Genomic DNA, 27356 nt, shown 5'->3' on the forward strand with positions numbered 1-27356 from the left:
GCTATAATTAGACCTTCGGGTTTTGTGTGGAGTTAGAGTACTGGAGGTAGAACGGGGGCCTTTCATGTGCTAGGCAAGTGCTCTTCAGTGTTCCTACTATGGGCATTTAAAAAAACTTAACAGTTTACCAAGATATAATTTGCATACTTTGAGAGGGATCCCTCTCAAAGTACATAGGGTGGCTTATACATTTACAGAGCTGTGCAACCATGACTAATTTCAGCTTGCTTTCATCACCCTAAAAGAACCCCCATACCTGTTGGCCATCCCCCCCATCCCAGGAAGTGGCTTTCTGTCTCTGTGGGTTTCTCATTCTGGTCAGCTCACATACATGGATTTCTGTATAGTCTTGTGATTGTTTTCTTCATTTAGCATAAGTGTTTCAGGGTTCATGCACGTTGGAATGTGTATAAGCACTTCCTTTCTTGGAGGAATAAATACTGCATTGTGTTAATACTACATGGTGTGACTACACATGGTGTGAATACACATGGTGTGGATACTACATGGTACGAATGCACATTGTGTGACTACTACATGGTGTGAATACTACAAGGTATGAATACACATGGTGTAAATACTACATGGTGTAAATACTACATGGTGTGAATACTACATGGTGTGAATACACTGAATACTACATGGTGTGAATACTCATGGTGTGAATACTCATGGTGTGAAAACACATTTTATCCCTTCATCAGTTAGCTGACATCGGGATTATATTAAATGTTTTGGTGTTATGATATGTTGCTATTAACATTTCTGCACAATTTTTGTATGGGCGGTTTTCAATTCCCCCGATAGATGAGATAGATATAGAGGTGTAGATATTATAGATTCAGATATATAGATATCCATTCACAATTTTTCCAGCAAGAGTATTTTAATTATCTAGTTTCATCATATCCTATTAACATTTGTGTGTCTGCCTTTACTGGTCACTGTGTAGTCCGAGCTGGCCACAAATTCTCAATCTATCTGTCTTAGAATCAAAAGAAAACAAAACAAAACAAAATAAAAACATCTTTTCCCTTCCATTTAATTATCCTGGTCTACTCCTCAAAAACTCAGTTAAGAAACTGGGCAGTGGTGGGGCACACCTTTAATCCCAGCACTCGGGAGGCAGAGGCAGGCGGATTTCTGAGTTCGAGGCCAGACTGGTCTACAGAGTGAGTTCCAGAACAGCCAGGGCTACATAGAGAAACCCTGTCTTAAAGAAAGCAAAAGACAAATAAAACAAAAACACAACTCAGTTGAGGGGCTTGGGAGATGGCTCAGTCAGACAAGTGCTTGCCGTGGAGGCAAGAGGGCCGAAGTTTGGATTCCCAGCACTTATATAGAAAACCAGGCACAGCAACATCAACTGTTAACCCCAGTACTGGGGCAGCAGAGACAAGAAGATTCGAGACCTTGATGGCCAGCTAGTCCAGCCAAATCAGTGAGTACCAGGTTCAGTGAGAAACACTCTTGTAAAATAAGGTAGAGAGCAATTGAGACACTAGACATTGACCACATATGTGTATGGCACACACACTAACAGGCACATTTACATATACCACACACAAATCAACTGAACAGCTGGGCACAGTAGTACACACCTGTTATCTCAGTAGTCAGGGCAGAATTGCTGTTAGTTGAAGCTGTGCCTTATTGCAAAACCAAAGGCTAACCATGAGATAAATACAATGTTGTAAAATAATAATCTGTAATGCTTGTTTACAAGGAGCGACTGATAACCAGGGTTAGTTGGCAATATTGCCCTGAGCCTCCTTCACATGACATTTTATTAAAATAGCTTGTTGGGTTACATGGTACACAGACAACAAAAAGCAATAGAAATGGATATAAGGGTTTGTTCCTGAGCGCCCAGTTCTTTTCTTTCTTTTGATGGAGTGTTTGCTTCTGTGGCCCACATGCATGCAGTGCCTACAGAGGCCAGAAGAGGGCATCAGAACCCCAGAAGATGGAGTTACAGGCCCTGGGAGCTGCCCAATGTGGGTGCTGGTAGCTCAGGTCCTCCGCCAGAGCAGCAAACGTTCTCCATCACCGAACCATCTCTCCAGATCCTCTCGTGTTGGTCAAGTTTGTATTATTATTGTTTCCTTTGGCTTTGTTATTGTTTGTTCGAAGAGTCTCCCTACACAGTCCGAGATGGACCTGGAACTCACGTAGCTCAGGCTGACTTCCAACTTTTGGTTCTCCTGCTTTGGCTCCCCAAGGGTAAGGGTTCCATGAGCAATACCACCAATGTTGCATAGTGTTGACTTTAGTTTTAGTGATTTCCCCTCGGCTCTGTAGTTAGGAGTAACTGGAAAGGATTTAAAAGGTGAGAGATTGGCTGAACAAGCAGGCTCTGTCTGCACAGGTGGGCAGGACCCTCTCAGCTCCTCGCTGGCCTCACCCTAATTAGATCTTCCTGCAGGGTTAGGAGACTCCTCCACGATCTCAGTGGCATCTGGGGAGGGAGCTGACGGGGGAGAGAGAACCTTACCACTTCCCTACCTCCCGGGGATATCTAAACGTCAAATTGTACCACTCACACACAAGGGTCCAGAAACATCCAATGTGCAGTACAAGTGTAAGGTATATTTTCCTTATGTTCCCTCTCCCTCATGAGCAAGACCCTAAAAATAGAGAAAGTTATTTTTAACCTTGACTTATCAGGATATTCAATGTATTACTGTAAATTTCAAGTTGGTGGGATTTGGTTCTTCATAGATCGCTCTTGCAGAGACCGGGAGCTCCCCGTCACGAGCGTGCGCACTCGAACCGCCAGTCATTCATGTCACCCCTGTGCTCCCTTCTTTGTGACAGGTGCATGCTAAGCTCTGGGAAACCCACAGAGAATAAAGCAGATTGATCGAGTCTGTAACCACTCCCCCCAAAAAGTATGGCATAGTGGAAAGCCCTGTGTTTCAACAAGCTCTTAGAATACATTGTCACCTTGGGGGAGGAGGAGAGTGACGACTCTAAGTACCCCCAGGCTATCAGCAAGCAAGGTTAGATTAGTTTATCACAGTAGTTAGCCTTTGGCTTCTGTAAGGCAGAGCTGTTCATTCCTGAACTTAGTCCCTAACCGGAGAGTATAGAGGATGTCCCACTGCTACACAGCTGGGCCTGAGAATGAGCCAGCAGAAAGTACAGCCTGCTCTTGGGCTGTTCTGGCCTGGTACTCAGGAGCTCTTCACAGACAGCCGGGCCTCCAGCTCCACCGTCTTCCCCTCTCCTTGCTTTCAGTTCTGTTTCTGACAGAGGGAAAGAAAGAAAAACAAAAACAACATAAAACGGACCAGATGAGCTCCTCAACACAAGCTCAGGCCTGCACTTACCCCTGCCTGCCCAGCCTCCTCTTTGGAATCCTCTTTCTGAACTCCATAGGTACCACTCTCAGAACCCCCTCCTAAACCTCCACCAGTACAGCCTGCTTCCTCCAGAAACACGACAGCTCACGGATGGGAAAATACACACAAACCCACAGCCCTCGAATCCTGGGAGCCCAAGCAATATGGACCACCTAAGGTCTCACCAGGTGGCCCCTTCCGCCTTTCACCTTTCTCCATCTCTACCAGTCCCCTGGGACCTCTTTGGGAGCATGTCACCTGACAGGCCAGCACAGTCTCACTCTGAATCCTGCAGGTCACACCATCTCCCGTGCGAACGCCATCACCCCATCTGGCAAGGACAAGGGTCCTCCCACCTCTTTGGGGGCACAGCCCTGGTGCTCAGAGGTTAACCTCCACAGACTGCTGGTGCATTAAAAGGACCTGATTCTCCCTCCCCCAGGCCTGTCACTTTGAGGGACAGGTGGAGGAGACAGGGAAATGACTGGGAGTGTGGAGACCTGAGGTGACTTGAAGCCAATCTGTCTCAGGGGTAATTTCTCCATTTTTAAAAAGCAGGGGATTGTTGTAATCTCTAAGGCATTTTTTTTTTTTTTTTTTTTTTTTTTTTTTTTTGCTTTCAAAGCATGCAACTGCGAGGTTCCAGGGTTCTGTTGGGACCACGCATGATGGTTCTTGTGAGTTGAACAGCCGACTGTCAGCTGTGTATCCAAAGAGTAGGGGCAGGCATGCCAGTGCTGGTGGCCTAGTCTGTGGCTCCCCCTCACAGAGCAGAATAGACCCTATTTCGAGGCATCCCAACAACCGAAGGCCAAGGTGAACTGGCTGCTGACATCTGCAGCACCTAGCCACGGCGCCTGTCAGGACATCTAAACTTCCTGCACCCACGCAGGCGACCCCCAGACCTGGCAACCTTACGTCCATCCCGGTGACACCAGCCAGCCACCCCCGCCCCCTTGTCACTCAAGAGCCCGGAAAGGCTTGGAGGGTTATGCCAAACCTGCTGGGCTCTGTGTCCTGAGACTACGTGGTGGCGGCCAGAGGGCACGGTTGGGCCGCAGCAGTGTTTGCAGCGGGCAGGGACCCCTTTCTAGCTTCCTCTGAGAGTGCCCCATCTAGCCCCATTTCTCCATCCAGGCTACTCCCTGGTCCCTCAGGGCTCCACTTGCCCAGAGCGGGCGGGGAATCAGCCGGGTTCGCGCTGCCGGGGACTTTGGAGCGAGGAGGAAGCGCGGAGGGGCGGGGAGGTGGGGGTGTGTCGGGAGGCGGCGGTGGCTGGGTTTTATAATCCGCAGGGCGGTCGCGGCACGGGAGAAGGGGCAGCGCCGCACCGCGCGCACCGCGCCATGGGGCCCGCGTCCGGCCAGCGGGGGCGGTGGCCGTTGTCGCCTCCGCTCTTGATGCTGTCGCTGCTGGTGCTGCTGCTGCAACCGTCACCCGCCCCTGCACTCGACCCTGGATTGCAGCCGGGCAACTTTTCTCCGGACGAGGCAGGGGCGCAGCTCTTCGCTGAAAGCTATAACTCGAGTGCCGAGGAGGTGGTGTTCCAGAGCACCGCGGCCAGTTGGGCGCACGACACCAACATCACGGAGGAGAACGCACGGCGCCAGGTGGGTGCCCGGGCCCGGGCGGGGGCGGGGCGCGGCAGGACGCAGCGGCCAATCACAGGCCTGCGGTCCGTCGCCTAGGGCGGACAGCAGACGCCAGGGGCCCCCAGCCTCAACCCTGAGCACCGAGGTTCCTAATGGGACCCCTGCCATAGGCCGGACCCTCCCACCCGCTCTGCGCATTATACAGGCGATGATGCTCCAGTACGGGCTGGGCACGTGATCCATGCCAACACAGGAATGGAGTGGATGAGGCTGGCTCCTCAGAGGCCAAAATCCTTCCGAAAAGGCATCAAGGGCTGGGGCGATGGCTGTCTGCGTGCATACAGGGCACCCGGCTTGGCTGCAGAGCCCTTGCCCTCTGGCATCTGCCTGACCTCCTGTTGAGTTTCTTTCCCTGGCCCTCCACTCATTGTCCTCTACTCTGGCCCCAATTTTCTCCTTCATTGTTCCCTTTGAATTAGTTACCCATACTTTCCAACCAGAGGGTTCAGGAGGAGGGTTGCTGCCCCTGCAAGCTCATCTCCAGGACAGGATCTCTGCGGGAACAAGGGGTCCAGAAGCCCTTAGCGTACGTCTGCTCTCTCAGTTCTGGAGTTTCTCCTACACGAGCCTCTTTCTAAGCTGGGCTACTCTTTCTACCCTCCTGGTGAGCACAGGAGGAAGCGGCCCTGATCAACCAGGAGTTTACAGAGGTCTGGGGCAAGAAGGCCAAGGAGTTGTATGAGTCCATTTGGCAGACCTTTACTGACTCAAAGCTGCGAAGGATCATCGGATCTATTCGGACCCTAGGACCTGCCAACCTGCCCCTGGCCCAGCGGCAGCAGGTGGGTCTGAGGGTGGAGGCAGAACTTGAACGCCCCAAGTACCTATTGTGGTTGGGAAAGCAGCCCGGCAGACAGGAAGGGACTGATAGTCTGTATGGACCTTGGCTATCAGGAATCTTGGGAAACAGAGCGTGGTTCACTGGCCTTTCCCTCCAGATGCACGGGGTGACAAGTTACTTTGTATTGTGGAGTAAGTACAAAGTCAAACAAGGGAGCTGGCAGGTAGCTGAATTAGTGTGAGGCCCTGGAGTTCATACTCAGAATTGTATTGCACACACAAAGAGAGATGTGCCTCTCTCTCTCTCTCTCTCTCTCTCTCTCACACACACACACACACACACACAGCACCAAGGCCAGGGGATAGCAGGGATTCATGATGCTTGCCTCGGCTCTCTGGTCAGTGAGTCCCACCTGCAAAGGTTGTTAGCACTGGAAGGGGCACCAGTATAGCAGGGGTTGGAAGAACTGGGTGGCCTTGTCTGAGTCACACCCTTCCTCCAGGCCACTTTTTCCTCCCAGCCAAAGGGGTGGGAAGAGTAACTCCGGGGGCTAATATTTGGTCACTAATATTTCCTCAACTCCAACTTGGCAGTACAACTCTCTGCTAAGCAATATGAGCAGAATCTACTCCACTGGCAAGGTCTGCTTCCCCAACAAGACTGCCACCTGCTGGTCCCTGGACCCAGGTATGGTCCTGTCCCATTTCTGCTGGGGTTTCCTGGTCCTTTGGGGTCACCTCTAGGATGATGTCTGTCAGTAAATCTAAGGCACTGGTACCCCACTGGGGCTGGAATGTGCAGATGCACCTACACTTCTGCCCCACACCCTTGCTGCTTCTGGCAAACTCACTTCAGGGAGCCTCTAGCACAGTGGTTCTCATCCTGTGGGTTGTGACCCTTTTGGGGGTCAAAACAACCCTTCCACAGGGTTCACCTAAGACCATATTTACCCAACACAGATATTTACACTATGATTCACAACAGTAGCACAATTACAGTTGTAAAGTAACAACAGAAATAATTTTATGGTTGGGGGTCCCCACATGAGGAACCGTATAAATGGTGGAGACATGAGGAAGGTTGAGAACCACTGGGCTAGCCCACCCCTCCACCACTGTCTGGCCACCTAGATATCCTCTTAGGGATCCTTTCACCTTCCCCGAAAGCTTCCCACAAGCCTTGGGTCCCTTGGTGCTTCGCCACAAGGCCAGCCGTTCTATGAAGTGAGCCATGGAGGGTCTGTCTATTGTAACCTCTAAATGTCCTTTCTGTGTCACCTGCCTCAGACATTTTCCCAGGAGCAGGGCCCTGCCTGGTGCTTTCTTTGGATAGCCTCATGCCCCCAAGCCCATAAGCTGCCCTTGGTCTGGGGATACTGTGATGCGTGCTGAAGTTGGTGGGGATGAAGACCAGTGAATACCTAACTGACCCTGCTCACCTCTCTCAGAGCTCACCAACGTCCTGGCTTCCTCACGAAGCTATGCCAAGCTTCTTTTTGCCTGGGAGGGCTGGCATGATGCTGTGGGTATCCCACTGAAACCCCTCTATCAAGACTTTACTGCCATCAGTAACGAAGCCTACAGACAAGACGGTGAGCCTGCATCTTCCTCTCCACAGACAACAGACAGCCACCTTTCTTATCTTATAAGGCATTCTTGTCTGCTGTTCCCAGTGAGCCCCAAACCCCAGAGCTAGATAAAACAGCCAGTCTGGTGGTCTCAAGATCTCATAGCTAGTGGGAATGGTATGACATCTGCCGCCAACAGACCTTGCTGTCCTGTCCCTCTTACCAATGCTCCTGGTACTACCTGTGGCACTGTTCCTGGCCCTAAGACTCTCCACCTCTTTGTGTTCTCGGACCTATTTTGCTGGTGCCTAGAGTGGTCCTTGATATGGTGACCTATATCTGTAATCCCAGTATTTGGAAGGCTGAGGTAGAAGGATGAGAAGTTTGAAGCCAGCCTGGGCCACACAGTGAGACCTTGGCTTTGAAAGGAGGAGGGGAGGGCTAGTTATGGCACAGAACTGTAATCCCAGAATGGGAGAGGCTGAGGCAGGAAGATCTTGAGTTCAAGGCCAGCCCGAGCAAGTCTCACTCCAGTGCTTGGAATCAGGACAGTGGCAGAGCTGAAGCTAGGACAGCCAGAGCTCTGGGCCTGACCTACACCCCCCCACCCTGCCAGGCTTCTCGGACACGGGAGCCTTCTGGCGCTCCTGGTATGAGTCCCCCTCCTTTGAGGAGAGTCTGGAACATCTCTACCACCAACTAGAGCCCCTCTACCTGAACCTCCATGCCTACGTCCGCCGCGCACTGCACCGCCGCTATGGGGACAAATACATCAATCTCAGGGGGCCTATTCCTGCCCATCTGCTGGGTAAGAACCTGGACCTTGCTGCCCAGAGGAGCTTGGGTGCAGGAGGATGCCTAGAAGAGGGACAATGGGTCACCCTCAAGGTGCCTCAAAGCATGTGGAACATCATAGCATTTGCTTCCTTACACGGAAGCCCCCATGGCTCAACGTCCCCACCAGCCTGGAACCCTGCCTTATAGACGCGGACATGGAGGTTTATTTAGGGTGTGCAAGAATTTAGAGCCAATAGAGAACTTGAATGGAGCAGAGCTAGGGGTCAAGTCGATGGCTTTGGCTGCAGGGTCAGGATTAGCGGCAGCCTTGTTGTAGACCATAACTAAGGACATGAATTCTGTGAGCCTGGAAGCCTGTGCCCCTTAGTGAAGGATCCTGGCATAATCAGAGAAGACACCAGTAACCAGTCCTGTGAAGCCCACAGAGAGTCAGGGGACATGTCCTTTGACCCAAGGGTATATAGGTGCTGACACCCACGTAGGATAGTGTATATAGGAAATGGGAATGGCTGAGCAGGAGACCAAGCTGCTCCACTTGCTTCTTCCGTGTAGGAGACATGTGGGCCCAGAGCTGGGAGAACATCTACGATATGGTAGTGCCTTTCCCAGACAAACCCAACCTCGATGTCACCAGTACAATGGTACAGAAGGTAGGTCGATGAGACAGGAGTCAGGGGTCATGTGATAGGCATGGGGCCCCTTCCCTTTCCTGCAACAGTCAACAGTCATCTAAGGTCTCTGTCCATGGTGGCAGAGTGATCTGCGGTGATCAGTAGAGCCCTGCCTTTGGGAAGTGAGGCCACTGAGCCTTAGATACCTTTCCTGTTCTGGGTGGAAGTCACAAGCCCTGAGCTCAAGGCATGGCTCCACATGGCTGCCTCCTGACCTGTTTCCTCGCCTGCTGGCCAGGGCTGGAACGCCACACACATGTTCCGGGTATCAGAGGAGTTCTTCACCTCGCTGGGGCTCTCACCCATGCCTCCTGAGTTCTGGGCGGAGTCGATGCTGGAGAAACCAACGGATGGACGGGAGGTGGTGTGCCACGCCTCTGCCTGGGACTTCTACAACAGGAAGGACTTCAGGTCAGGCCTGGGCTCTAAGGGAGGCAGCTGTGACACAGACCTGCCTCTGTATTGGGGGATTGGTGTATGCCAAGACAATAGGGCAGATCATCTCATTAGCTCGCTATCCCTGCAGCTTTGAGGAACAACCAGGCGTGGTGACTTGGCATGGAGGAGGGCTTGAGTGGTGGTGGATCAGGATAGGGTCAATAGGGTCGCTAGCTCCTGAACACTCCTCGCCCCAGGACGGAGTCCTCCTTGGCCCTGTGTTCCTCCAGGACCAGCCTTCCCAGTGCTCTGGTCCTGCCCTCAACATCACCTTTATCCCCATCGTCCGCACTTCAGGATTAAGCAGTGCACACGGGTCACGATGGATCAGCTGGCCACGGTACACCACGAGATGGGCCACGTGCAGTACTACCTCCAGTACAAGGACCTGCACGTCTCTCTGCGTAGAGGCGCCAACCCTGGCTTCCACGAGGCCATTGGGGATGTGCTTGCACTCTCTGTCTCCACCCCCGCTCATCTGCACAAAATCGGCCTGCTGGACCAAGTTACCAATGATAGAGGTATGGTGGTGGTGGAAGCGTACCCAGCCTCCTACCACAGTAGAGCTCCACTGCTCCCCAGTCCATCTCGTCCTTATTTTTAACTTGAGACCCCAGTTGCGCACACCCTGAGCTTAGCGCTCACCCAGAGTCCTTGTCTAAGCGGGGCTTAGAACTTGAGGCTCACCTTCTCTATCGGCCCAGCCTTGCCTCCTGTCAGATGGCCCTCCACCGGGTCCACTCAGCCCTAGCTGGACTCTCTCCTTCCCTTCTTTTCTTCCTTCCTGTTTCTGAACAGAGAGTGACATCAATTACTTGCTAAAGATGGCCCTAGAGAAAATTGCCTTCTTGCCCTTCGGCTACCTGGTGGACCAGTGGCGCTGGGGGGTTTTCAGTGGACGGACCCCACCCTCTCGCTACAACTTTGACTGGTGGTATCTTCGGTGAGAAGAGGCTCACCCAGGGGACCTCCTGCCTCTACCAGTCTTGTCCCTTCCTTTCTAACAGTGTCTGCCCTCTTCCCTTCCCACTGAAACCTCGCCTTCAGGAAGTGCCCCCCCCCATTTTCCAGGGTGTGGAAGGGATGCTGAGGAAAGGGTGGGCAAGGGATGGAACCGGTATCTTTTCTGCAAGCCTCAGGCAACGTGTACAGCCTAGGGCCTTAGGACTGAAACATCCTCTTCTAGAACCAAGTATCAGGGGATCTGTCCACCAGTTGCCCGGAATGAAACCCACTTTGATGCTGGAGCCAAGTTTCACGTCCCAAGCGTGACACCGTACATCAGGTATCTCTGCTCTACCCACATCCCTGCCCTGTCCTCCTTCAGACCCAAGGGTTGAGAGACAGAATGCTCCTTCCTGGGCTACGTACTGTACGCTCCGTTTCTGACTTCTTCCCAACAGACAGCCCTTAGTCCAGCTGTCACCTGCAGGACACTGGATGGATAGAGCCTGAGCAAGGGACCTTTGTCTAGCTCCCCACGTTCGTTCCTCCTAGCCCCACACCCCCCCCCCGTCTGTGCCCGCAGGTACTTCGTGAGCTTCGTGCTGCAGTTCCAGTTCCATCAAGCACTGTGCAAGGAGGCAGGCCACCAGGGCCCACTACACCAGTGTGACATCTACCAGTCCGCCCAGGCGGGGGCCAAGCTCAAGTATGTGGCAGGGTTCGAGAACAAGGGGTGGGGAGTGGAGCTGAGGGAAGAGGCTGGTGGAGGCCATTTCTGCAGGTAGCTGCCTGCTCTGGTTGCAACACCACAACGCCAGACTCTTGTGGAGCAACTCTTCCCTCCCTCCTCCCTCCTCCCTCCCTCCCTCCCTCCCTCCCTCCTCTCTCTTACATATCAAATACTTATTAAGCAGGCNCCTCCCTCCCTCCCTCTTTCCCCTGTCTCTCTTACATATCAAATACTTATTAAGCAGGCCTTCAGCTGCCATGGGCCAGGCAAATATCCCCTCACGGAGACAACCCCCCCCCCGCCCCACAACCCTAGAGTTCTTTTACTAATGAGGGACAAATGGACAATGGCGCTGTTGTGGGCCCCTCCCAGTGTCCCCTGTGCCCACAGTGGTCACTCTGCTTGGCAGGCAGGTGTTGCAGGCTGGCTGCTCCAGGCCCTGGCAGGAGGTACTGAAGGACCTGGTAGGCTCAGACGCCCTGGATGCCAAGGCACTGCTGGAGTACTTCCAACCGGTCAGCCAGTGGCTGGAGGAGCAGAATCAGCGGAATGGCGAAGTCCTAGGTTGGCCGGAGTATCAGTGGCGTCCACCGTTACCCGACAACTATCCAGAGGGCATCGGTAAAGCTTGGAGTGAGGGTGGACTGGGACCAAGAGAAGTCCTGGCCTCTGGCCCCTGGCCTCTGGCCCCTGGCCTCTGGCCTCTGGCTTCTGGGTCCAAGCCTCAGCTTCCTGATCACTTTGCTGCCAGCTGAGCCCCAGTGTCCTTGGCTTCAGTGCCAAGCCACCCCTGGGCCCATCATCAGGGTCCTACAGCAGAAATGGGTATGTCTTTCTCTCAGGGTCCTAGAGACGGTGTGTCCAAGCCTGAGGGCCCCTGGGGGTCAGGCTGGCTGGCACATTGCTCTATGAGGTCACACTGCAGGCTCGGCTCTTATTGGCCAGCGGTAGGGGCTGCAGGGCTCTGCTCTCCTGCGGCCATGGGCCAAGGTTGGGCTACTCCAGGACTGCTCAGCTTCCTCTTTCTGCTGCTCTGCTGTGGGCACCATCTGCTGGTCCTGAGTCAGGTGGCCACTGACCACGTGACAGCCAACCAGGGGATAACAAACCAGGCAACAACCAGAAGCCAGACAACAACTCACCAAGCAACCATCGACCAGACAACCGAGATCCCAAGTGGGACGCTTGGAAGGGGGCAGGGCCATGAGGGGGCAAGGAGCCAGGGGCCAGCAGGAGGGAACTCTGAAGAGACTACACCTTGTGGTAAGGAGGGCAAGGCCTGTCTGTTTTCCTCCTCACCTCCTGCAGACCTAGAGACTGACGAAGCCAAGGCTGACAGGTTCGTGGAAGAGTATGACCGGACAGCCCAGGTGTTGTGGAACGAGTACGCAGAGGCCAACTGGCATTATAACACCAACATTACCATAGAGGGCAGCAAGATCCTGGTAGGAACCACTTCCACTAACTCCAGCATGAAGCATGTGTGTGTGCACGCACACACACACACACACAGAGAGAGAGAGAGAGAGAGAGAGAGAGAGAGAGAGCATCGAGCTGTCAAAATTGGTGAAAAGTCTGAACAGAGTATTAAAAGAATACTCGGTTTCCAGTTTAGTGGGCTTGGACTCTCCACACCTGAGCAAATTTCTCTCGTTTGCTACCGTTCTCTAGTTGAGGACTCTCAGACTGTAATCCGTTGTACATGAGGGACTTATAACATTATAACGTTATAACATCAGTGTTATAAGTGACTTATAAGCGATGTTAGTGTCACTCCTTGAAGGACTGACAGCCTGTTTGTCAGCACTGAGGGGTCATTCCCCTGTACCTTGGCCCTTCCTTTGTGACAGAGCATGCATTACACCACAGAAAACCAACTAGCCATATGCTCCAACCACTGGGTGCTAATGGTGACTGAAGACCCACTATATGCTGCAGCCCCTGGGTCCTTGGTACCTCAACTTCTCCTCCTGCATACACCCCTTGGCAATTATGCATAAGCAGTGAAATTCTTCCCATTCGAAGATGCAATTCCCAAATACTCAGGGCGGGCGGGGGCCGGGGGGTGTCCTTCTATCTAACAGCACGCGGCCTTCATGCTAATGATACCTAAGGCATGCTAAGTTCCCTTTCCCTGCTTGCTAGACTGCAGGTGTCTGCCAAGGAACTCATACCGTACCTAATGTATTAGCAGATGGTCCAGGTTGAAGTGGAGGGTATTTGTCAGGGCAAAGACACCAGCCTAATGAAATGACACTCCTCGCCACCACCCTTATAGACCCTCCTACACGGAGACCATGCCAAATATCCTGAGTCTATGACTCCACCCCTTGTGCCCCCAGCTTCAGAAAAACAAGGAAGTGTCCAACCATACCCTGAAATATGGCACCTGGGCCAAGACATTTGATGTGAGCAACTTTCAAAACTCTACCATCAAGCGGATCATAAAGAAGGTTCAGAACCTGGACCGGGCAGTGCTGCCTCCCAAGGAATTAGAAGAGGTATGTGGCCATGCCGGGCAGGAAGTGGAGACTGCTGGGAAGTGAACCACATCCTGGGTCTGGGTCCACACTGCTGTCTTGATTTGCCAAGTCTTAATAGGGGTCACGTCTTCATGTCTCCACAGTTCCCATAACTGTAGCACTTTGGGGGCACGTGCTCCTGTGGGTCCCACCCCATGGTACCTGGTGCCAGAGCAAAAGGGGGGGAGGGGCTCTTCACTACCCTTTTCTTCCCCTTACAGTACAACCAGATCCTGCTAGACATGGAGACAACTTACAGCATAGCTAACATTTGCCACACAAATGGCACTTGTATGCCCCTGGAGCCTGGTGAGAGCACCCCTGGGTGACAGAGGTGGTGGTGGGAACTGTCTGGTAGGGATGGGCATGCTGTCAAGGGAAGGGTTTCCTCAACTCGTTTCTCCCAGTAGAACTGTTCTGCCCCCATAGAGAACCAGAACTCCATCCAAATTTCTCTAAAATCCTCTGCCCCTGTAAGGTGGTTTCGCCCAGAATTCCTCAGCTATCTTTCCCCTTCCACATGCCCCTCAGAGTCATAGACTCTCAAGCACGTGTCTCAGAGGCTCAGACCCCAAAAAGGAGAGTCTCCCCCTTCTCTGACTTCCTTAGAACCCCCTCCCTCGCTGAGGGAGATTCCATGACAAGGAAATAGGAAAGGATGAATCATACAAGAGTCCCACAGCCCTAGAAACACTAAATTAGAACTTGGCCTCCTGTTCCTAGCTGATACCATTTCATACCATTCCTCCGCTACTGAACCTTTCCGCAGTGAACTGGTTAAAAACCGGCTCATAACCACCTCTCTCCCGATACTCATTTCGCTTCTGCCTACATCCCCTTTGCCAAGGTTCACTCTGGCCCCACCAATACCCACGCAGATATTCTCACAACCCACTCTTTCCAGAGTTGATAAGCTAGAGTCATAAGCATTCTTTGCGAGGAATCTTTACCAGAAGTTGTTTCCTCCTGGCCCCACCCCAGCTCCCATGTCAGAACAATAACAAATAGAAGGGGAAGTGGAAAATAAACAGGAGGAGGAAAGAGTCCTTGAGCAGGGTCTGCTCTATGGGCAGTGGGTGAGGCTACACACACAGAGAGAGAGGGGGGACATGCTTCATGCACACAGACATGTAAGAACGCCTGGGGCTGTATGCATGTCTGGGTGTATATTTCTAAATGTGGATATTTTTAAAACATGTAGCATTTGGTATCCCCGCCATTTGGTGTTTTGATCTAGGTCTAGGCCATCTGGTCATAGACATGGTCATTAAAAGGTCGGTGAAGACATGGTCATTAAAAGGTCCGTGAAGACCAGTGACTCAACAGAAAGCAGACGCAGAATTCTGAAAAGCAAATCTTTTTCAGAGAAAGCTAGTTAAGTTTACCTTTCTCTGTAACAAGTGTATATGACATAGACTATTCCAGGATAGAGGCCCTGAGAACAAATTCAACAGTGAGGGCTTGGGCCACATCAGATGCTCCAAGCCTCCTCCATGTAGGCCAAGGGCAGGGCAGGGCAGGAGGTGAAGGCACCTGTTTCAAGATAGCCACCTGCAGTCTTATGTGGCCCTCACCCGGGCCTGAGAGGTGGATGCCACCTGTGTGTTCTTACTGGGGTTTCTCATGCAAAGTGACTTCCACAGGACATAAACGCAGGGTCTCCTCCTGGTTGGGGACAGCTCAGGTAGTTCTTGACCCTACACAGACCTTGTGGCTAACTGTCTTATTAATTTCAGCCCAATGACAATTTGCAAAGGATGCTGGAGGTCCCCAGGACCACAGCAAGGACAAGGCACAGCCCCCTGCTCAGGGACAGAGGTCTCCCATTCATTTCCACAACCCTAAGAGGGCTATGGTCACTTCCTTGTTTATAGATATGAAAAGAAATAGGCCCGTGGGAAAAAGAACTTGAACTCAGGCCTGTGAAACTCCACAAACCATTTCTCCCAGGGAAGGGGAATTCATGAGAGAACCTTTTGTTTTTGCTCTGGCCTGGCCACACCCTATACGTGCACATAAGCACATCATTGAGATGCTCAGAAGAGAAGAACAAAGCTGTCCTTTTCAAAGTGTCTGAGATTGTGTATGTGCAGCATGTCACCCCAGGTGGGCACCCTAGGAGCTCCTTGCTGCCACTGGCTCCCCATTCCCCCCCACTAGACTTCCTGCCCATCTTTGTCTTTTCCAAGTGCTCTTACCAGTTTTATTCCAACTCTGAAACTCTATGACCAAGTTCCCTCATAAGCAGATGAGAGGTGAACCAAGGACCAAGGCTCAAGCCATCGGACCCCTTCCTTCCAGATCTAACAAACATGATGGCCACATCCCGGAAATACGAAGAATTGCTATGGGTATGGAAGAGCTGGAGAGACAAGGTGGGGAGAGCCATCCTTCCTGTTTTCCCAAAGTATGTGGAGTTCTCCAACAAGATCGCCAAGCTCAACGGTGAGTTACCAGTGCTGGTACCTCTGGCTGGCTGCTCCCCGGCACCTCAAACTCAGAGTCCCTCTGGAATCCTCAGGCCAGGGACAAGTAGGGCCCCAGAGGTGTCAGGAACATATGGGTGAGTGATGGCTGTTGGGAGAGCTTGGCTATGTCTCCTGTGCAGGCTACACGGATGCAGGGGACTCATGGAGATCCCTATACGAGTCTGACAACCTAGAGCAAGACCTGGAAAAACTGTACCAGGAGCTGCAGCCACTCTACCTCAACCTGCATGCCTATGTGCGCCGTTCCCTGCACCGCCACTATGGGTCCGAGTACATCAACCTGGATGGCCCCATTCCTGCCCACCTGCTAGGTAAGGACATTGGTCCAGTTTCAAGGAGGTAGACAGTGGGCAATAAAGAGGCAGGATAGTACCAGCCACAGGGCAGAGATCAAACCAGAATAGTGACAGAACTGGAAGCTCTGAGGGACCATGGCCAAGGCTGGAGTGGAGAGGGGTTGGGGGGAATTCCCACTCATCTTTCCTACCACAAATATTGTTTGTTTGTGTGTTGGGGATTGAACCCATGACCTTACATGTGGCAGGCAATTGCTCTAACTGACCCCAGCTTTTCTGGTGCCATGCCCGCCACAGAATTAAGATGTACAAGCCTTTTACCATCTTTTAAGGGGAAGACTACATTATCCATCATGCCCTGTGATAACAAGATCCAGGAGTCTTGGTGTGGGGCTTGGGGAAGTTCCATATGAGCCTTGAAAGATGTGAGATTTTGGCAGGGATGGTGTGGAGGGTCTGGGTCAAGGTGTAACCGCAAAGAGCCTTCTAGGGCTTTAAATATTAAAAATAACCCTGAGTGCGTGAAGGAGGGAGGGGAGCAACACAGTAGCAGATGAGAAGAGCCAGGGGGGCGACAGAGACCACCAGTGTTCTGCCCCCATTGGGTCAGCACTTTGCTGGTGTTATTACGAACGAATGGTGAGACCAGAGAGAACACATTTAGAGGTCATTTGGGAGTCATCCCCCCAGAAGGTGGTTCTGCTGTGGGTCTGATTCTAACTCACTTGGAGCATTGCTGCACCCCAAGATTCGAGCCCTCCTCCATCCCTCTTTGGGGGAGTTGAAAGACAATCTAAGTAGACATCAACTCAGTGACCAAGAGCATGGAGTCCAGGAGGGGTGCGGAATGTTCCAGGGGACCGGGGATTCAGGCTGGGGCTGAGAACGTCATCTCCAGTGATGAGAGGAGAAGAAAGTCTTTAGTATACTAAAGTATACTATACTATTACTATACTATATTATACTATACTATACTATACTATACTATACTATACTATTACTATACTATACTATATAATAAACTATACTATATAATACTAAACTATATTATAATAAACTATATTATACTATACTAAACTATACTATACTAAACTAACTATACTATATACTAAACTATACTAAACTATACTATACTATACTAAACTATACTATACTGTAATAAACTATACTATACTAAACTATACTACACTACACTATACTATACTATACTAAACTATACTGTACTATACTAAACTATACTATACTATACTACACTATAATAAACTATACCAAATTAAACTATACTATACTACATTACACTATACTACACTGTACTGTACTGTACTGTACTAGTCTAGTATACTCCCCCACCAGCATTCCCATCCCCTTCTCATCCTCCACCACTCTCCCTCTGGCACACTCTCCCTCAGCTATCGTGGAGTCTCGAACTTTCCACTCATTCTGAATGCCACCCTTGTCTCCAATCCTGGAGAGCTGGGCTCTTAAACTGACACTAAACTCTGGGGCCTTAGCAGTTCCCAGAGGAGATGGTTGAGTCCTGTTGGAGTTCTGGTGGCCTTCATAATACAACTTCAGAGAATACAGAGGGGACAGTGTAATGGTAGCTGGCCAAGAGTGGCCTGCTGGCAGTTAAAACCAATCTCATCACTTAGGAGTTATGAACCCCTGTTGGGATTATGTAACTCTCTCCAGACTCAGGGTCCTTTGATACACAGTACTAGGGAACAGGCAGGATTACAAGTCATTACATGCCACGCACTTTGGGTTGGTTGGCACTTTGGAAGTGGTGGTCATGGGTGCTGATGCTCTGGGGACTATAGATTCCTCCTACGGAGGACTCTCTCGCTGCTCATGAGTAGTAAAGACTACCCTGGTTCCTAATGACTGGCAAGGCTTTACCTACAACCAATATTGGAAGTGGCCTTGTGGGCTGGGTATGCAGGTGGGAGGCCTGCACATCAAATGCCCAGCACAGTTTGCAAACAGTGGGTGCTCAAGAGATACCACCTTGATTGACAGGATTGGGATCTGGCCCCTCTTCCTGCAGGATTTCTCTGAGCCCAAACAATTATGCTTCCTCTCCACCATCTCTCTCTTTCCCACTTGCCTCCAGGGAACATGTGGGCGCAGACCTGGTCCAACATCTTCGATTTGGTGGCACCCTTCCCTTCTGCCCCCAATTTAGATACCACGGAGGCCATGATAAAGCAGGTCAGTGAAGCTAAGACGGCCATCTCTGGACCTCCTGAGGGAACAAGGAGGGAGTGGGCAGGCCCAGATGGGAGGGCAGATTCTCTCTCTCCCTCTCACATCCTCTATCTTGTCATAATTGTGTCTGTCTGTCTGTCTGTCTGTCTGTCTGTCTGTCTGTCTGTCTCTCTCTCTCTCTCTCTCTCCTTGCAGGGATGGACACCCAGAAGGATATTTAAGGAAGCTGACAATTTCTTTACCTCCCTGGGGCTGTTACCTGTGCCCCCTGAGTTCTGGAACAAGTCCATGTTAGAGAAGCCCACCGATGGAAGGGAGGTGGTGTGCCACGCCTCAGCCTGGGACTTCTACAATGGCAAGGACTTCAGGTCTGTCTGATTGGAACTAGGATCCTTATTTAAACCCAGGGACAGACAAGGGTATGGCTCTGTGTCTATCCCCACAACTAGAGTGAACAGGACAGATGGGGGGGACGTGGCGCAGTTTGGGATGCAGTTGAGAATCAAGAGTCAAGGAGCTGGGTCCAGTTCCAGGCATGAGAATCAGGTAGGGAAATTCCACTTAAGAAATGAGAGGCAGAAGTTCTGGGCAGTTCTGTCAGTGGTCAGTTGGATGCTTACGGCCACAGACCTGATGTAAGCTCTGTGTAGGCTGCAAAGCCTCCCTTACACACTGCTGGATCTTCCTGTGGGCATGCCGCTGGTACCCAGGGAGACATACTAGCGCTTGGGTGCCTGACACAGAACCCACTCTCGATGATGACAGACAAGGCATTGTCCTTATAAAGTTGGGATGAATTACCTACAGCTATCTGAGACTGCCCCAAAATCTAGTGACACAAAATGGCTAGCTGATCGTCAAGGTTCCATGTCCTGTGCAGGAGGCATTCACTATAGGTGAGAGAGTTCTTACTTGCGGTGACAGACATCTCAGAGTATTTAAAAACTTAATTGAGCCAGCAAGGTGTCTCAGACGACCTGAGTCTAACCCTCCAAATCCGCATGGTGCAGGTAGACTATTCTTTCAAAAAAACACGGTCCTTCGATGGACATGGGCATACCATGGAAGGTTCACACACACACAAATATATCAACTCTTAAAACTTTAATTGGCACTGCAGGGGGTGGGGAGTGACTCCTAGGGCTTTGTGAATGCTGGAAAAAACATTCTGTCACTAAGTTACACCCTAGACACAACTGGGGTAATTTTAACAGCTCATCTGGGGCTATTTGCCCAGAATCTAGTTTTGCCTATTGGCTGAGTTTTTCAGTTTTCCCCCACAAGTAGTGTCTAGGTTAGAATGTTCAAGGTGACCTGGTTAGGGTATCTGTTAATGTGGCTGGAGCAGCTTGGGGTTGATCAGGCCTCTTTTTGGCACAAGCTAGCACATGTGTTAAAGCAGACGCAGCCAGGTTTTTCAGTGGCTAAATGTAAAACTGGCACCGAGGCCTGTCTGCTATGGGTCCCTCCTCCCTCTGGCATTCCTCTTTTTAAACAGACTCACTCTATAACTTAGGCTTTAAAAGAAAAAAGACAAGCAGATACAAAGCTAGGGCACAAAGTGGGGTTCATGAGGTGGGGAGTGCTGCCTGGCCTTGGACCCTTTGAAAGCTTTAGGGCTTGGAGCTCTAAGGTCCAGGTAAATTGACCAGGGGATCAGGGTCACTGGGGTGAGAGTTCCTGTGGGAATCTTTTTCTATGGGCAATGAGAGACATTGTAGCAGACTCCATCCTCTATGGGTCAAGGAGGTTGGGCAGCTCCTCCTCCCCCTCCCCATAAGAAAGAATTGTGAGGTGAACCTGCACTGGGAGAGTCTGCTTAGATCCCAGGCAGAAGTGCCCATCATTGGAAGTGGCTTGTAGAAGAGAGAAGGATCAACTCGAGGCAGAGCCTTCTGACTCAGACTGTTCTGTGACTGTCATTCATCCCTGGCCATTAGCATTCAAGTGAATCCACTCCGTGGTTTTGGATTAAATGAGATGCAGATTGCCACAGCCCTATGTTTCCCTGGAAGCTAAAGTACACGGGAAAACACTGGACACACATTCTACAGTGTACAGAATTCATGTCTTTGGGACTGCAGAGCACGTCAGAAAGCAATAGACAGGGTGGACTGGAGCTACTCAGAGAGGCTAGGGACAGAGGGATGGCTACAGTGACCTTTAGAAACTCCTGACCCTCAGGCTACCTCTCTCTTAGGGTCGCTGGATTTCTCCTTCCCATCATGCCATGCTCCTTGCACACACGCAGAGTATGTTTGTTTCATAGCATACATGCACCATGGTCCCTTTGCGCCTTTGATATTCTGACCCCCCCTTCTCTCAACCCCTGTTCCTAGGATCAAGCAGTGTACCTCTGTGAACATGGAGGACTTGGTGATCGCACACCACGAAATGGGCCACATCCAGTATTTCATGCAGTACAAAGACTTACCCGTGACCTTCCGGGAGGGTGCCAACCCTGGTTTTCATGAAGCTATTGGAGATGTTCTGGCTCTGTCGGTGTCTACCCCCAAGCATCTATACAGTCTCAACCTGCTTAGCACTGAGGGCAGTGGCTATGGTGAGAGAGAAGAGAGACCCTGTTGGCCAGGCTGGGGACCCAGCAGGGGGAATGTACCTGGGAGGTGGTAAGGAGGAAGGTTTTGTAGACCCTCCCCTCCCCCACGCAAAGTTCTGAGATAGACCATGAGGAAGGGAAAATGACCCAGCCTGAGAGGAAATCATACAGATCATCCCTAAGAAGGATGAAGAGATTCAGCACCTTCCACCCCTCCCTCCCCCAACCGGACCTGAGCTGATAGCCCCTCTCCCCCCAGTAAGAGGCAGGCATGAACCTGAGGCTGCGTTCCTTCTGTCTTTCTCTTGGCAGAGTATGACATCAACTTTCTAATGAAGATGGCCCTTGATAAGATCGCCTTTATCCCCTTCAGCTACCTCATTGACCAGTGGCGCTGGAGGGTCTTTGATGGAAGCATCACCAAGGAGAACTACAACCAGGAGTGGTGGAGCCTCAGGTTCTAGAACGTTCTGGGTGGGGGTGTGGATTGGAAGGGATCTCTGAATGGTCTGCAGGCACCTTGAGGGTCTACAGATGAGCTAGTGAAAAGCGTATGCGTGTGCACACACCAGTGATGGGTGGTTGTACACAGGAACACAGCATGCAGGGGTAGCAAACATTCTGATGTAGGGACCGTTCTTCAAGTAAAAAAAAAAAAAAAATACCCACCCCCTTTCAACTTGGTTCTCCCTAAACTCACCTTGTCACGTCTTCCTCTCTGACAGGCTGAAGTATCAGGGTCTCTGCCCCCCAGTGCCCAGATCCCAAGGTGACTTTGACCCAGGGTCCAAGTTCCACGTTCCTGCAAATGTGCCATACATCAGGTAAGTCTGAAGGGAGGAGAGGGCGCCATGAGGGGTGGTGCCCTCGGGTTCATGTTTAAACTTTCATCACTGGACACTTCACGCTGGAGCTGCCCCATCAGACCTGCAGGAGCTGGCTCGTGGCACACGGTGCCTGGGTCCACTCACCCGCTACCGAAATCGTTTCTTTAAATACTTCTTGGATAACACGAAAGTTCGCATCAACTAAACAGTTAAAGTCAGAAACCTCACCAGAAGATTGACTACTGGTTACAAGGCCTAGCCTTGGTAGGATTTCTGTCTCAAAGCAGGTTTTATTCTGTAGCCCAGGCTAGCCTGGAACAAACTATATAGTTCAAGCTGGCCTTAAATTTACAGCAGTCCTCCTAGCTTAACCTAGCTTGGCATGTGAGCCACCACACCCACCACTGACAGGGCAGTTGGCACATGCTGAATACTGACTTGGGCCCCATTGATCGATTAGTTTTGAGACAAGATCCCCTTGTGGAGCCTTTGTTCCAGTTGAACCAACTGCCTGCAGTGCATATTGAGTTATATCTAAAGTATCCTGTCATCTGCAGCCCAGGCCTGAAGGCCCTGCTTATGTAGGAGGCTGGGTGCATAGGGACAGGTTAATTACCAGCTTGGGGCTCAGAGGTCATGTTCTTTGAACAATGTCCTCTGTCTCTATGGGTATGCACATTCTCACCGTAACCTCAACACAAGGGCTGACAACTCAGCCACCTTTCTACACAGAACATGCTGGAGACCTGGTAGCTGCGCTCCTCCATTGTGAATTACTCTCTTAAGTGGATGGCGTCAGCACACTGGCCTGTGCGTCATTTGGCCATAGCATAAGGTGGCCAAGGCAGCTCCTTTCCTTCCTCTTGCTCTGGGGGGGGGGGCGCTCACTCAGGGTAAGGAAGGATGGGTGTGGGACCCAGAGTTGTGACTAGGCAGGTCCCAGGACAGAGTCTCTGGTCCCCAGGCTGGTACCTGGGAGCAAGGCACAGAGGACAGAGAAGGCCTCTCAAGAAGGCTAAGCTTCTTACAGGTCTTGCCTCCAGTAATCTCTGCAAGCCAAGGGGAAGCAGGCCCTGACACCAGGACTAAAGTCAGCGTGTACTAGGATGGGTGGAGTCTGGGACCTGGGAAGAAAGACAGCACTCTCTCCAAGGTTGCAGAGGACCAAGGAGCAAGAAGAGTCATTGCTGGGCCCCATCAGCCTTGACCTAGACAGTGTCCTAGGGAGGATCTTTAGGGGACAGGTCTCCAGTGAGGCCACCACCACCTATCAAATCTCCTAAGGTCCCAGCACTCACTCTTGCCTTGAGATGGACCCTGTGACAGTGTCCCAGCTTAGCACAATTATCCAGACAGGAGCGAACGAAGGAGTCTTGGCTCTCTAGAAAAACACATCTCGCTGGCCTGCAGCTGGCACGAACACTGAGGAAGTGCCAGGGGAACGGGCAGCAAATGGTTTATGCCCGGGATCCAGAGGAAGGAGCCTGTTCCGCCACTCAGGACCTTTAAAACCAGAGTTGGTGGGGTTGCCCAGGCTTGACTGGCAGGTTCCCACCAGGAAATTCCTGCAACTTCAGATAAGACTGTTCCCGCTGCCTTCCTTACGGAGAAGGCTCTACCAGGTCTACAGGTTCCACCCAGCAACCCCTAGCCTCCTGCTCCATCAGTGGAAACCACACAGCCTGCCAAGGATTTGATGGGGGCTCTTTCATTAACCTCTTCTTGCCTGCTCTCTGGCTCCCCTTGGAGCAGGAATTTAGGCAGCCTGTGGGTGGGCACGGTTGGGAGGAGCTCAGATGGCACCGAAGGTGATAGTGACATCCTGACTGCATCCGGTGTCTCTCCCAGGACTGTCAGAGGGGCTGGGTCTCCTTGGCACCAGCAAACCCCTCCATCTCCGCCCCACTCTACCTTTCCTGTAGTCTAGGCACTTCACCCATGCTGTGTGTCATTCCTCCCTCCACGGCAGGTACTTTATCAGCTTCATCATCCAGTTCCAGTTCCACGAGGCGCTGTGCCGCGCAGCCGGGCACACGGGTCCCCTGCACCAGTGTGACATCTACCAGTCCAAGGAAGCAGGGAAGCTCCTGGCGTGAGTGTCCTTGAACCTCCTTTGACTCTTTGGACCCGAGAAACGACTAAACCACTAAAGCTATTGAGGGGCACCGAGAGCAGCCAGGAAGAGCCTGGTTCACCCTTGACACGTCACCTCCAGGAGGACCCTGGAGTCCCCAGGCCCCCCCTCTCCACCCCTTCCTCAAACCTACTCGGGCTTTCTCAATCCTAAAGGGATGTTTAGGCGGGAAAAATGGGTTTGGAAGAAGAGTGTCAGATTAGGTAAGAGAATCCAGGTCCTCCTTACTCAGTTTCCCTTTCTCCGGTGCTCCCCGCAGGGATGCCATGAAGCTGGGCTACAGTAAGCCGTGGCCAGAGGCCATGAAGCTGATCACAGGCCAACCTAACATGTCAGCCTCCGCCATGATGAATTACTTCAAGCCACTGACAGAATGGCTCATCACCGAGAACAGGAGACATGGAGAGACACTGGGCTGGCCGGAGTACAACTGGGCGCCAAACACCGGTACTACCACCCACCCCGCCTCCAGCCCCAGGCCCAGCTCCCAGAGCTCATATAGGGCTGAACCCCATTCCCAGTCCAGGCAGTCTCCAATCTGACCTCAGAGTGAGAACAGGGACGCCAGAACGCAAGACCCCAGCCCACCTGTCGCCCTGCCCACCGCCCTGTCTCCTTGCTTCCTCGCTCAGCTCGCGCAGAAGGCTCCACCGCAGAGTCCAACCTCGTCAACTTCCTGGGCCTGAACCTGGAGCCACAGCAGGCCCGCGTGGGCCAGTGGGTGCTGCTCTTCCTGGGCGTCTCCCTGCTCGTGGCCACCGTGGGTCTCGCCCATCGGCTCTACAACATCCGTAACCGTCACAGCCTCCACCGGCCCCACCGTGGGCCCCAGTTTGGGTCTGAGGTGGAGCTCAGACACTCCTGAGGTGACCCTGCTGGCAAGGCCAGCAGAGGAGTGTCCCATAAGAAACTGGATGGGGGACATGGTGTTTGAGTGGAACATAACCCTAGCTGAGCCTTCCTCCTTTGCTGTCCCCATCCACTCTGACCCCCCAGGCCCAGCCCCCCAATTCTCTGGATACCCAGCGTCTAACACGGACTTCCCTGCCCAGTCTCTGTGAATACAATTAAAGGTCCTCCCCCACACCTGAGTCTGTGTCCCTTGTGGGAAGCCAGGGACAGGACGGGCTGCTTGCTTGTCTCCTGACAGTCCAGCTTGACCCTTTACTGGTTGCCTTCGGAGTCTTCCTCCAAGCAGGAAGCTAATCCCAATTCCTCCGGACCCCATCCCCCACAACCTTTCCCACCAGCCTTCCTAACAGCCCAGGTGAGGTGGCTTGCGTCCTGCCCACCCATGAACTTGCCAGGGAGGAGCCTATGAAACAGAGGGGAAGGAAGCAGGTGGGCTGCCTCCTGCTTTATGTGTGGATACACTATAGATGGCCCATCCTATCCCACGTGACCTCGCTGGATGCCCTTCCCTGCTCTGCTACAGGGTGAGGGCCCTGAAAGGGCGTGGCTCACGGAGCATGCTGAAGCCCCCGCCCGTTTATAAGTGGACAGTCTGGGTTCCCTGACGGAGCCACGTAGGCTCTGCCCACGGGAGAGAGCATTAGTCGGTGACCACACGGTGGGTTCACTGCTACAGCCCACCTCCTCATCCCGGAACACATCCCTCAGCCTCAGCCATCCTTTGGAAGGCCTACTTGGATTTTGGGGGTGCCACTTGAAGTAACTTTTTATCTACATATTTATGTAGTAAATTTGGAAATTCTGAATAAAAAGCCCATGGTAGCAACATTAAGAAATATAAGCACTGTTGGAGCTTTGGTATCGTTCAGACTTTTTATTTTAATTTTTTTTATTTTTCTCTATATATGCTATAAATGAGGTACCACTATATTCTATGTATCTTTTCCCCCTTTATCATAAATGCATTTATTTTTTTTAAATATTTGATTGCTAAACCTAGTTCTTGGCCAAATGGCAAGTGGTCAGATTTCTGGGGCAGAATCTTGCCTTCCAGGTGGGTCCCACCTGTTAGGTTCCTCACCCCAAATTGTCTCTATCTCTCTGCCTCTGTTTCTCTCTGTCTCTCGCTCACTCACTCCCTGTATGTGATGTGCAGGGACATGGAGTCGAGGACTTTTGGGTTTACAAGAGGGTGGAAGTTTACAATTCAGCAAGACAATGAAACGTATAAACACACCCTCTGGATTGTTCCAAGGCATATAACCACAGACTTTAGTTCCCCCACTCCACCCCCTTCCCTTTTGCAATTTGCAAGACAAAGGTCATTGTCACATAACCTCCTTTTCTATTTTTATAAATGACTGAGGTTCAGGCTGCCTCACAGGGCTATGGGCAATGAGGTCACCAGCCACCACCCCAAGGACCAAGCTTCAGGCTGAGGGCAAAGGATTTCACCATGTGGTTACCATGGCAAACTCTTATCTGCTGTGTGTGTGTGTGTGTGAGAGAGAGAGAGAAGAGAGAGAGAGAGAGAGAGAGAGAGAGAGAGAGAGCGCTAGCTAGCTAGTGCCCTGTGTAGAGGTCAGAGGACAACTTATAGAAGTCTGTTCTCGGTTCCTAGCATGGTTCCGCGGATGGAACTCAGGCTGTCAGGTTTGCACACCAAGAGTTTACCCCAGTGTGCCCTCTTGCCAGCCCTTATTTCAGTTGTTTGGGGCATGTACACATGCAGGTACCATGAAGCACTTCTGGAGGTTGGAGGACAGCTTACAGGAGTTGGGTCCTTCCTTATATTGGGTGGGACCTGTCGGTCTTGGCAACACCTTTATTCACCCAGCCATTTCACCAGCCCTCCACTTTATTTTTTGAGACAAAGTTTCTCACAGAACCAGGGGTTTGTCAATTTCACTAGACTACTGGCCCCAGGGATCCAACTGTCACTGCTTCTGTTAAGTCTGGATCTGCACAGCCATGCCCAGCTTTCACACGGGTACTGGGGATTTGAACCCAGGTCCTCGTGATTGCTCAGCAAGCACTTTTCCAATGGAGTTGTCATCCTAGTCCTCCTTGCCCTCCCCACTCCACTTTTTGAAGCATTACAGTTGTTTTGGATTTAATGAGACAGAGGTGTTGCTATGTGATCCAGGCTGACCTCAGGTTCTTACTTCAGCCTCCTGAGTACCAGGGAGATTTTATATATAAACATTCTCAGGGTGAGAAAGGAAGATGGAGTCTACCTGCAAGTTGGCAGAGAAAGAGAAAGAATAGTGATCCTCTTGCCTCAGTGTCTCCAGTACTGGAATTCCAGGTGTGAGCGACCACACCTGGCCACCTGACAGCACACATTCTTCATGGCTCGTCCACGGGTTTTGTTTTAAATTGCATTTGATTATTGGGGGTGGCTCACTACAGCACACACGGGAGAGGTCTGAGGACAACGTCTTTCCTCATTGCCATCTGTTCTGTTCACTGTCTCTGTCAT

General features: G+C 51.6%; 1 protein-coding gene and 1 long non-coding RNA gene across 2 annotated transcripts; one reads left to right on the plus strand and one right to left on the minus strand.

Annotated features, from left to right (window-relative positions):
• Positions 1–2254: 2254 nt before the first annotated feature.
• On the minus strand, positions 2255–21434 carry LOC110331688. The gene is made up of 3 exons (XR_002381021.1): positions 21279–21434; positions 9116–9231; positions 2255–3242 (listed from the first exon to the last, which is right to left on the minus strand). It is a non-coding gene; the product is annotated as an uncharacterized LOC110331688 (long non-coding RNA).
• Ace (angiotensin I converting enzyme) lies at positions 4673–25046 on the plus strand. The gene is made up of 25 exons (XM_021212491.2): positions 4673–4954; positions 5611–5778; positions 6371–6464; positions 7225–7368; positions 7961–8152; positions 8695–8792; positions 9052–9224; positions 9549–9772; positions 10050–10194; positions 10438–10536; positions 10780–10902; positions 11336–11547; positions 12235–12371; positions 13269–13427; positions 13670–13757; positions 15750–15893; positions 16057–16248; positions 18347–18444; positions 18637–18809; positions 20781–21004; positions 21314–21458; positions 21727–21825; positions 23798–23920; positions 24222–24409; positions 24595–25046. Exons 1-25 carry the CDS (start codon positions 4691–4693, stop codon positions 24825–24827), a joined length of 3939 nt encoding a protein of 1312 aa, XP_021068150.1. The 5' UTR covers positions 4673–4690; the 3' UTR covers positions 24828–25046.
• Positions 25047–27356: the final 2310 nt, after the last annotated feature.

The sequence above is a fragment of the Mus pahari genome, chromosome 14, assembly GCF_900095145.1.
Source record: "Mus pahari chromosome 14, PAHARI_EIJ_v1.1, whole genome shotgun sequence".
Classification (NCBI taxonomy): Eukaryota; Metazoa; Chordata; class Mammalia; order Rodentia; family Muridae; genus Mus; species Mus pahari.

What these genes read in the sequence shown, in the direction of transcription:
- Ace (XM_021212491.2), top strand. Translation starts at nt 4,691, where the DNA reads ATGGGGCCCGCGTCCGGCCAGCGGGGGCGGTGGCCGTTGTCGCCTCCG. An exon ending in CTCCCAAGGAATTAGAAGAG is followed by an intron (nt 13,428 to 13,669) that starts GTATGTGGCCAT and finishes TTCCCCTTACAG; the next exon opens with TACAACCAGATCCTGCTAGA. An exon ending in CACTGAGGGCAGTGGCTATG is followed by an intron (nt 21,005 to 21,313) that starts GTGAGAGAGAAG and finishes TTCTCTTGGCAG; the next exon opens with AGTATGACATCAACTTTCTA.